This window comes from Lactuca saligna, chromosome 9, assembly GCF_052625555.1.
Source record: "Lactuca saligna cultivar CGN05327 chromosome 9, ASM5262555v1, whole genome shotgun sequence".
NCBI classification, from domain to species: Eukaryota; Viridiplantae; Streptophyta; class Magnoliopsida; order Asterales; family Asteraceae; genus Lactuca; species Lactuca saligna.
Window position 1 is genome coordinate 9,660,883 of NC_136425.1, and position 11,417 is coordinate 9,672,299.

The following is an 11,417-nucleotide window of genomic DNA, read 5'->3' on the forward strand; positions in this document are numbered from 1 at the left end:
TGAAAAAAACCCGTTTTTGAAATTGTGACTAAATTCTAGGTTTTCGATTTTATCATGAATCTTGTTGTTTTGAACGTTTATTATGGCCTTATTACTTAGTAGGAAGTCCCTGAACAAAACCCTTGCAAGAATTTAGAGATTACATGGTTCAATTTTGTGAGACCCGTCGACTGACTCGTACAGGTCCCGCGACTCGCCGAGTCGGGCATGGACTCGACGAGTCCAGTCGAGTTGCAGAAACAGTTCAGTTTGTTAACATTCTGTGTTTTCTGGGTTGGGTTTAATTGTGTTGCAGGAATCATGTTTAGAAGAGGACAATCTTCAAGGGTAGCCAAGAGGAATTTCCATGGTTAAATTTCCCGCAAATCGAGTCCGCTTCAACAATGCAGAAGTGGAAGAAGAAGCTTGCCGATATTAAAAAGAAGGAGGTCTATGTCCCGAACAGAATTGATTGGGAATGGCTGCAGAATGTGAAGAGGAATTAGCTCCATACCTTTAAAGGAGTTTCAACATGGCGGCCAGTCGCCCATAGCCATTGCCTTCTAATAAAATATCACCGTTCTTCCCCCTTCACCCTCTCTCTCCCAGGTGAAAATCGAGGATTGCTTCACACTCTTATATTGCGGATATATTTTACTATCCGACAAGGATGGTGAATCCGAAGAACCACCAACACTTCCTTCGCCTTCTGCAATGAAATCGATCGGTCTATTCCATTGCGGTCGTATCAGAAGGGAATTCTCGTCCTCCCATCTCCCGTCTGCACAATCACTACAAAAATTGCTTCCTTCACTGCCGCCAGTTTGATTTTCTACGTTAGGGTGATGCATCCAAGAACCTGATTGAGGTAGGTCTCATGTCTAATATTCCGGTTTTCTGCTTTTCTGAAATCGGTATTCATAACCTTCCAATTTAATTTTTTGATTTTTTTTAATCAATTTGAACATGAAATTTCAGCCCTGGAATCCATGAATATGTGATTTCTAATTTCAGCTAAGGTACCCCTTTAGTTTTGGTTTTCTATATAGATAATATGCACACCAGTTGTTTGTTATTTTGCCTCATGTTTATTAAATGTTTGTTCCTATATTGGTTTGAGCACAGACAAGCCTTCTGAAATTATGAACTATCATTCAAGATATCTCTTCTATGCATCTGGGATGTCAATATCTTGACTGAATCTTTAATAAAATTGGTCCTCATATCTCCCAAATATGGATTTTACGCGAGTGTATATGCATGATGTACGTCTTCTTTATGCGAACATGTGAATTTTTACTGAAATGTTAGCTAGATTTTGGGTCTGTATTTATCTTTCATTTTTTTTTTTTTTTGCTGAATAGTCATCCATGGAAGATTATATTCTTGGTGTATCAAATCATCAACAAATGTATCCTGGGGTGTTTTTTTATCCTCAATTTGTAATTATTGACATATTCACACATACACACACCCCCTAATGCAGGCTTTATTTACTTGAAACATGGATTTAGTTTGTTTTTTTAGATCACTAATGTAGCAAATCGTATTGGTGTGGGTGTACATTTTAACCCATTTGTTTCATGGAACGACAAGGTATTCTTTAATGGGCCAACTATCTCTTGTATTTAATCTTTATATTATTACTTTTTTAGCAAATTAACCAAGTTTAAAAAACATATGCTAGATGTATAGAGCTGCGGATTTACAAGATTAAAGATTTGGAAACACCCAAAAATCAGATGCTAAAGAGGACTGCAACTTATGAGGTTTGTTGATCATTTAAACTAGAAATTTTGGTGATTTAAGAAAATATAATTTATGTTGGTTAATTGCATTTACTAAAACTAATTATTGAGGAGCGAAAAGACCACCTTTGTAATTCTTGAAACACAAACTGATGTGCTTGCTGGATGTGATTACCGTTTAACCTAACAGGCCATATGCTTGGGATTTGTCATATCTAACTACATCTACATAAATTTTGTTCAATTTAGAATTAAAAAATATGTTTTCTTAGAGTTTAGCCATCTATCCTTGTAGTTTATCAAATTCATTATTTTTAAATTTCCCATTTCATTATTTCATACAAGTTTCTTTGTGTTCATTAATGTTGAATCTGGTCATGTTTTATACTATGATTGCTTACCTTACCAAAACCTTCTTTAGAGGTGTTGATACATGGAAACAAGAAACAATAATGAAGAAGACAATAAAAAGTCAAAATATTTTATTCAGCTATTTTTAAAAGTAAACCCGAATATATATGAGGAAGACGAGTTCAACATTGGCCCCTTTCGGTCTTGATGATGAGTGTAAAAAAAATAACACTATGGTAATGTACTATAGTTTTCTGAGCTTGATTGATCTTTTGTTATGTCTGTATGCTATTTTCGTAGTTTGTAAATGTGTTGCACATATCCCTCAGGTGCTCATCAACTTTTGAAGTAATTTGTTTGTTGATTGTGGTATGCAGGTTGACAATTGGAAGAAAGATTTACTAGTTTGGGTTTAGGTTCATGTATGTATTCAGTTTTATTTATTTATTGTGAAAATCTACCAACATATAGCATTGTATTTTTAGAAATACCAGATATAGCATACAGAGCATTGTATTTTGATTCTTTGTATAATTACCAACATTTAACATTACATTTTCTTATAGCAAACATGTGAAAAATTAGAGCCAATATATCTAAAGCATTGTAAAGTTTGTTGTTATTGTCTGTTTTTTAATAAAAGGTTATGAAATACCTTCCAACACCCGCAACGTGAGATTCTACCCTAGTTCATTCATATTTTACAACAAAATTTATATAAAATACATGATTTAATACAGTCCGTTCTCCGTTCTCAGTGTGATACATAAAATGCATTCACTAATTCAATCCATTATACACGAATATACATATTCAGATAAGTCAAATGGAAACTTTCCCACCACCAACTACCACATGCCACCACCAAGCAATTGTGCCATCGTCACAACCATTATTCATTCCAAATCATATCTGTATATAAAATCATAGATTCACAGCTTAAATATTATATTCACATTTTAATAAACCATAGAATTCACTAATTCTGAGTTTAATGCAGAATAATTATAAAAACTAATACATTTTTACATATTTATACAACACAAAAAATAAATATATTCATAAGAAAATCAATATAAACATACTTACAAATCATTCATATTTTAACACAAAATTCATTAAAAATTCACAGCTTAAAACTATCAATTCATAATTTAATACACAGAATTGACAACTTAATATCACAGTTTAACTGTTTAATACATAAAAATTATACATTCACAACCGTATTCTTAACTTAAAGCTTGTATTTATACCTTAAGATCTATATGCTAGTGCTTCTTTCAAAGTTTATTTATATAAATATTCACATTTTATATTTTACATACTTTAGTCAAAATTAACAACTTAATGCAGTCAATGCATTTCTTAATACATTTAATTCACAGTTTAATACATTCAATTCACAACTTAAATTTAATTCATAGTTTAATACACAAAATACACAACTTAATAAAGTCAATTCACAACTTAATGTCACTGAAACTCGTAGATCTGAAGGCGTAAATAGTAGATCTAGAGGCGAAAATCATAGATCTGCCACCAAAGATCGTAGATCTATCACAGGAGAAGACAGTAAGGAGCGGAGGAGGACGATGTAGATCTAACCTGAAACACATCAAGTTTACATTAGGTCTGAAGGTGTTTCTTCGTGTTTCGTCGGATATTAGTTGCCGAAACTTGTAGATCTAGCCTCTGGATGTATCGATTGACTATAGATCTGGTGAATTTTCATCGTATCTTATCAGATCTAACTACAAAACATGAGATCTGTGATTGTTGTTTATGGTGGAAGCGGTAGTGATAGGGAAGATTTGATGAACATGAAAAATCTAAAGAACACGGAGGTGGTTCATCGCATATATGGTGAAAACAATGACTTTTGGTGGTCGACGATAGGCATCGACGGTGATGGTACACAACGACAAACACAATAGTAACGGTGGCGCCAACGGCGGACGTGTAACAGATTTGATGTGTCGGAGTTTAAAGGAAAGTCGTCATAGGTTTGCGGTGGCGATAGTTGACAAGATCGGATGATTTTCATATAGATCAAAGAAAAATAACTAGAGTTGAACAACCACAAATGAAGGAAGAGGGAAGAGACATCGACATGGAGGAAGGAGGTGGTGGTCGGGCTAATAACTGACGATAGCCGGTGGCTGGCGGTTGTGTTATCTAAAGTGAAAAGTAAAGGAGAAAGAAAGTGATGTAAAACTTTGTGTTTTGTGTTGTTTTTTGCTATTTATAAAAGCTTTTACAAAAATCAAAATACTAGAAATTATACAATTAGCTTTAATGGTTAGTTAAAATTAGTGGTTCTTAAGTTTTTTATCTTTTAATATATACTTGTACCACAAATGTTAGGCCTACACTCCATCCATACATTTCAAGTTTTTAATGGATGCATGCGTTCCTTGTAAAAGATCAAATGATAAAAAAAAAAAAAAAAAAAACTTAAGAACCACTAGAACCATATCAATATATACTTGTACCACAAATGTTGAATCAAGAAAAGAAAATTTATACTTTCACATAGATAATACTTATTTACCAATTCAAATAAATACACCTTGATAACAAAAAATAAAGTAAATCAAAACAGTACCAAAACCAAAAACATTACAAAGTACACAAGGTAGTGACAAACATACAACCAAACTAAAAGAAATTTCCGCATTATATTATAAGAAAATTTTGGCACACATAGATTGCATGCATCCTTTCATAACTAAAAAAAAAACACCATACTACTATATAGTGAAAGTGAAAAGGAGGGAGGCTAGGAACAACCAAAACACCTACTTATTGAGCATAAATGTGATGGTGCAGGTGGTGGGTCCGTATCCGTATCAGGCTTGTTCTTGTTCTTGTTCGCAGGAAGATGTTTTAAAAATGCTTTTACAGCACCATCCACTCCGTCCTCCTTCTCCATGGCCTTTGCAAGTTCAACCGCTCGTTCCTTCACCTGCAATAATATCTCCCAAATCATGTACTTAGCTTGGTAAAAAAAAAAAAAAAAAAACTACTTGATAAGCTAGATGGTAATTGTAAAATGAGTAAATCACCGACATAAAAATACATTTAGATTTTAGATACACATACATATAATTAAAATTAAGGATTTAATACACATGGCATGTTGAAACTTAAAATAATAGTTGGTTGATTACCTTAGGATCTAGCATGAATTTAATTGCGTCTATCAATTTGGGAAGTGTAAATTGATCAACTGGTATAGGTGGAGGACCCACGCCTCTTGCATGAACTCTTTCTCCCCAAAATGGTTGATCACCAAAGAAGGGTACGATTGTGGTTGGACACTGGAAAAAAAAAAAAAAGAATTCAGAAATAAATAATCAAATAAACAAAAAAAAAAAAAAAAGTGGAAAGAAGCTATTACCGCAGCTTTAAGACCAGCAGCTGTTGTTCCAGCACCCCCATGGTGAACCTGGAAGCAAAAGATTCATTAACATTTTAACATTGTTTATGTAATCATATTTACCAAATTAATTATTTGTAAAAATTAAACAAACTGGAAAATGAGATCTTACCACAGATGCACATTGTAAGAAAAGCCAGTCATGAGGGATGTTGTCCAAGGAGTATATAAAATCCTTAGGCTCTGTTACTGGAGGATAAATTTAGCCAAGTTAGCCTGATTCCATGAATAAATAGACAATTCCATAAACAGAAACGGAAATTACAAAAACTAATCGTAATAGTAAGAGTAAAAACATATAAGGAAATAAATAAATAAATCTTACAGTTGCCAAGACCACCCCAGCCTTTGTTGATGATTCCCCGCTGCCCAGTATCTTCTAGAGCTTTAACAATTATTTGTGTCATTTTCTCAGGCTCTTGAACAGGCTGACAGTGAAATTTCAAATTTTAAAAGAACAAAAAAAAAAACATTACTTTGGAATTTGGAATTGAAAAGAAGAATTGTACAGTTGAGTTTATTGCTTTTACAAACAGGGCCATGAATAGGAATATTTAAACCCAATGATATACAATTTTCTATATTTTCAATCTGCATACTTATTTTTTTGGATAAAAGATATGCATATCTTGGGACCAGGAAACAAAAAAGAAAAAAGAGACTCACAAGACTACCAAACCCAATGTAGATAGGCTTGGGACCAGCTTTAAGCCAGGTTACAAGTTCTTCAGGAGGTTCATAATTTGAAGCAAGGTCAAGAAAACAAAATCCAACCACATCAATCTTAGGTCCCCAGTCTGCATAAACAATGTTAAACAAATATATATATATTTAACAAAACAAAGGCACACTTGAGTCTTGAGAATTGGAAGGAAAGGATAAATTAGGGCAAACGTCCTTTCCCTGAATTTCAAAATGAAACACACCCAGATATAGCTTACCGGAATACGTCATGTCCCCTTTAACCACATTAAGTAAAAAATAATATAACTCCAACCAAACACTAGCATTGCAAACAACATAATGCAACATACCTTTTGGTTTAGGAACAAGGTGAGGACTCCATATATATCCATGTGGAATATCAGACTCTGAGCCATGTGAACCACTTAAATATGTAACTGGCCGTAGCTTCAGCTTTTTCTTCCTAACATCATTTATCATATCCCGGATTCCAAGCCAAATCAAAGAATCAACAATTTGATATGACAACTGCATTACCTCACACAAAACCACCAATAGAATCAGAAAAGCTAGATCACTACTATTATGGTAAGTCAAGCAATGAACTTACTCGGTATCCAGCTGATTGCTTGACACGGGATAAGGGATGAGGAAATTCACTAGTTGGCCTGTTTCGAACAAATTGCAACTCATTTTGTAAAAATAAAAAGATGGTTAGATGCAAAACAAAAACAACATTTAAGCTGGAAAACTCATAATCTAAGATTATTTTTTCATGATTGATTAGACAAGCTTGCAAAAATATATATCTATTGATTCAGAAAAAGACTTACGTCCAAGGCATTGTAAAAAATATATGAATGGGTATTTTCAGTGCCTCGGCAACATGCGTATGTCCTGCAAACATTTTTTTCAAAAAAAAATGGAAGAAAAGAAAAGAAAAAAGTTACTGAAAGTAGTCTGCAGAAAAGCAATACCATATGCTGGGGGATTGGCTATAATAGCCTCGGCTTTAAACGGGACTCGAGTATCAAGATCAGGCTCTTTACATGCTGGGAGTAAAGAAAAGATTATATCCTTCATCTGACTTCTCTGAACAGGAATCTCAGAAGGACCTGAAGGCAAGAACCCTTTGTTCTTAACCATGTCTGCAACGCATGACAACAGGTAATGGCGCTTCAACTTCAAGTCTAGGTCATAATATCAAATCATTTATGCTGAAGAAGGAGCAGTAATTAAGGACATACATTCAGCAAGAACTTTAGGGTCTCCTCCAAGGGGATAGAACTCCAATCCAGCAGTCAAGACAAACTCCTTAAAGTTTGAATGGGTTGCTAGTCTAACACGATGGCCATATTCCTGAAAAAGCATAAACATTTGTGAAGAATCATTCACATTCATAAAACTATTAAAATCCTCACTTCATAACAAAAATGACACCTGCAAACGCTTTCCAATAGCAACAAATGGTTGCACATCACCACGAGTTCCGACAATAAGCATGACTATCTGCAATGGTGGAAAATACCGAGGTTCAGTTGAGTCAAGAGGATCTTCATTGCATGCATCATGAACTTTTCCATCTCCAGGCCCATAATCACTGGGCTCAACATCTGCAGGTATTTCGAATTCTACCGTTCCATCGTCTTTTACAGTAGCAATTCTGTTCAACAATTTGAGCTGCAATGTTTTAAATGTTTTAACAGAAATCCCAGACATGCATGCGTAGAAGATCAAGCAGCTATATGAAACCAATAAACACATATACATCTATAAATCTGTCTGTGTGTGGTGTTGTACCTTCTGTTGAACAGATATCTTTTCATCAAATATTTGAGATGCCTCTTCCACAAGTATGTTGCTACGTGTAGGCTTTTCAGTTTTTGATTTTTCCAGCTTACGTTGACTGGAAGGTGAGTCTAACTTGTCAGAAGTAGATAGTTCTGATTGTAGTTTACGCAGTCTAAGTTGACTGGAAGGTAACTCCAACTTATGAGAACTCAAGATTTCTGATGGTAATTTATGTGGACTAGGTAAGCTCTTTCCATCAGACCCTGCATGATAAGTCATAACAAAACTGAGATCAAAGAAAAATGTTGCAATATAAAGCCAAAGTCTCCTCGAGCTTGTGGTTATGGTAAAGAATAGAACAAACTAATTCAAATGATTCAAGACTGAACACTTGTAAGCCTATATATAAATGGTGAACTCTGATTCCAAATCATCACTAGTGATAGTTAGACCATCAACAGACAAAATTTTATATGATTTATCTCTTTGCATTTGTTTTGACAACTGAACTCACAGTAAGAGTTTATATCTGATCCTAAACTCTCTTTCACTTCTTCAATTTACTGATGTAGCATATAAATAATTTGAGAATATACTGTTCACCAATATTTCAACATTGTCTTGTAAAACAGTAATATCAAAAATAGTTATTTGTTAAAAGCAACTGAAAGTTCATACATTTAGTTTTAGGTTTACCCAATTTTGGCATTCACGAAATCATAATTTTTGCATTTTAAGAAATCGTAAATTTCACAGTAACAAATGAAATTATTCAGGTCTGATCATAAAATCAATGCCTGGCCTCTTTTCAAAGTATACGTAGGAATTTAGTTAATATTTACCAGACAAACGTTATGACATTATGCAAAATAAAATATGAGTATAAAAATATATAAGCTTACATAAACGAACGAAAATGGCATAATTGGTTTTTTTTTCCAGTGGTTCCGATATTGTAGATAGATTACTAAAATTTTGTTTGGAAATCAACTACTTCGATATTTCAATCAATGACCTCCGATCATTCGCTGCGCTACCGGCATTTACTAACAGAATCAGAACAACAAATTAAAACCGAATAACCTGAAGAATTAGCAGCGCCGTTAGAAACAGGGCCACCGGCATCAGCAGCAGCAGCGTCTCGACAGTTATCTATTTCCGCTCCACTGCTTTCGCCATGAACTTTTTTCTCGGACTCAACATAAACTTCTCCTGCACTAGATGAAGAAGAGCTTGGTTTATCCTGATTCTGCACCGGTTCAGGAGACGGCTCCACAGTCGGTTGTGCCACGTCCATCTCCGGCGGTGAAGTCACCTGCTTCTCCCGTTGTTTTTTATCCAGATCTATAGAATATGCCGTCGATTTCTGGTTTTCCTGCGTATTATAGAAGCAGGATGCAGCTCCGGAACATCAACGCGGTCGGGGTGGGAGAGAGAGATAAAGGGAGAGAGGGACACGTTCCAAGTGAGTGGTGAGCGAATACGGAATAACGGTAGAAGATGTACAACTACGTTTGTAAGGGATGAAAAATAGCTTTAAACGTGCAAGTTGCTATAGCATAGTTGCTCTGCATTTAGTCTTCTTTGTCCTGGAAATATATTTTATCAACATTTTTTGGTAATGTAAATTCGGGTAATAGTAAAAATAAAATCAAATGCCATATTTAGTGTGATATTTTCTAGAAAAGCCAACGGATATTTAGTGAAAGTATAAAAATCCATGAAAAGCAAACAAAATTTCACCTTTGGTCCTTGTGGTTTTTTGAAAAACAACACTTTCAGGATAATTTTGGTAGTGTTTCATCAATTGTTCTTGTGGTTGTGGTTTCAAAAGCAAACACACAAGGTCGTTCCAAATATATTTTAAGGTTAGGACGAGAGGAAAAAATGGGCCGTTAAAATACAATAATTCCGATAAGTTTTTATAATAAAGCAATAGTCGAAAGAAAATTATTTGTCCTATCTTCTAAATATAAAATTTTCCATAAAAAATTTAAACCATTTTAAAGGATGGGTCATGGACAGTCAACCCTATCGCTCACCTTCTGGTACGGACCTGCAAACACAGTTAACCATTTTAGCTGTCTCCATTAAAAAAAATCATTAAAAACATCTTAAATGCCTAATTTCTCTTTTAAGCCTTAGTCTTTACTCGCAGCGGAATGCATTTCAAAATAGTAGGTTATTCATTGGAAATGCCTAATAATTGCTTTTTTTTTTTGGATTTCATCACATTTGTAGTCAAGGAATCGTTTAACTCTTTTATCATATTTTTAGTCAAGGAATCGTTCGTTAACATATGATGTATCCTCAAAAACTTTTCCAACTCTTTGGAATCATTTAACTCTTTTGTATAAGAAATCATTACTCTTTACTCATTTGAAACATATTTTAGAATTCATATAAATATTTTATTAATCAATTTTCAGATTCTTAAATCTTAATCGAAAATTCTTGTCACACCCCCAAACCGAGACGGCGAAAATGTTCGGGGACAAGGACGTCATGTATAGTATCACAACAGTTGAATAATAGTAAACAAAGCAACACCAACCATTATATTGATAATATAGTGTTTACATTGTATTTGAATCCCATATGATTGACTCCAAAAGTAAATAGCAAAATAAATACTTGAAGCTACTATGCTCCCTCTTCTAGAACCTATGCGAGTACCTGTATACTAGTGCCCTAAGAATACAAATGGTTTTGAAAGTGTCAACATTAAAGTTGGTGAGTTCATAAGCGTTTTGTTTTAGAAAACAGGTTCTTTGTTCTTTGTAAAACATGATGTGTTTCTCCAGGAAATCCTATATCTCCTAATGTAATGAATGATATGTAAAATGACTCATACTAGTTCCTTCTACAAGTACTTAGTGTATACAAGTTATATACATTCCATATCGAACAGACAATCGATTCTATGGTTCTGCACCAAGCCCACAACGAAACAAGGATGTAACACCCAGTTCCTGGTACGTATTTAAATTCAAGGAATGTTGTAATTTACTTTGGGAGTCGTCGAGTAGACTCAACATTGTGCGGGGTTTTAGTGATCTACTCGACGAGTCGGGAGACCGACTCGACGAGTAGGAGTTGTCTGGACAAAACCCTAATGTTTAGGGTTTGTACCCTATTTAGACACTCTATCTCATTCCAAACCAGCCTCCATCACCCTCCCAACTCAGAGAATCCCTAGATTGAAACCCTAGACCCTTATTGAGTGTTCTTGAGCCTTTTGGTGCCTTTTTGTGTGTGTTTGAAGTTGAAGAAGAAGAAGGAAGCTTAGAAGTTCAAGTAAAAGCAAGAAGATCCATAAGTTTTACTCCATTCTCAACTCATTCAAGGTAAAAAGATGGAACCTTGACCATCTATCTCTTAGATTTTGATTTGGGGCTATTTCTACCCTTTTTATGAGGGTG

The 11,417-nt window shown here is 34.5% G+C and overlaps 1 protein-coding gene and 1 long non-coding RNA gene across 4 annotated transcripts; one reads left to right on the plus strand and one right to left on the minus strand.

The window, feature by feature from the left end:
* The first annotated feature begins 258 nt into the window (after positions 1-258).
* LOC145014151 (uncharacterized) lies at positions 259-2,661 on the plus strand. 3 transcript variants are annotated; one of them, XR_013665427.1, is made up of 5 exons: positions 259-847; positions 958-1,244; positions 1,344-1,575; positions 1,667-1,748; positions 2,456-2,661. It is a non-coding gene; the product is annotated as an uncharacterized LOC145014151 (long non-coding RNA). The 3 variants fall into 3 exon arrangements; XR_013665426.1 differs by having other exon boundaries at positions 958-998; positions 1,105-1,575; XR_013665425.1 differs by having other exon boundaries at positions 958-1,575.
* A 2,079-nt stretch (positions 2,662-4,740) lies between these two features.
* On the minus strand, positions 4,741-9,482 carry SGT (UDP-Glycosyltransferase superfamily protein). The gene is made up of 14 exons (XM_078973021.1): positions 9,079-9,482; positions 8,005-8,258; positions 7,645-7,884; positions 7,452-7,563; positions 7,182-7,352; positions 7,038-7,101; positions 6,815-6,872; positions 6,555-6,732; positions 6,187-6,317; positions 5,846-5,948; positions 5,633-5,709; positions 5,482-5,529; positions 5,252-5,401; positions 4,741-5,046 (listed from the first exon to the last, which is right to left on the minus strand). Exons 1-14 carry the CDS (start codon positions 9,290-9,292, stop codon positions 4,861-4,863), a joined length of 1,986 nt encoding a protein of 661 aa, XP_078829147.1. The 5' UTR covers positions 9,293-9,482; the 3' UTR covers positions 4,741-4,860.
* Positions 9,483-11,417: the final 1,935 nt, after the last annotated feature.

Bases quoted from the DNA above. Each gene is read 5' to 3' on its own strand.
- SGT (XM_078973021.1), bottom strand. From the start codon at position 9,292: ATGGACGTGGCACAACCGACTGTGGAGCCGTCTCCTGAACCGGTGCAG. The intron at 7,885-8,004 runs GTACAACACCAC...AAAACATTGCAG, and splicing joins AGATATCTGTTCAACAGAAG to CTCAAATTGTTGAACAGAAT. The intron at 6,733-6,814 runs GTAAGTTCATTG...GAGGTAATGCAG, and splicing joins AGCAATCAGCTGGATACCGA to TTGTCATATCAAATTGTTGA.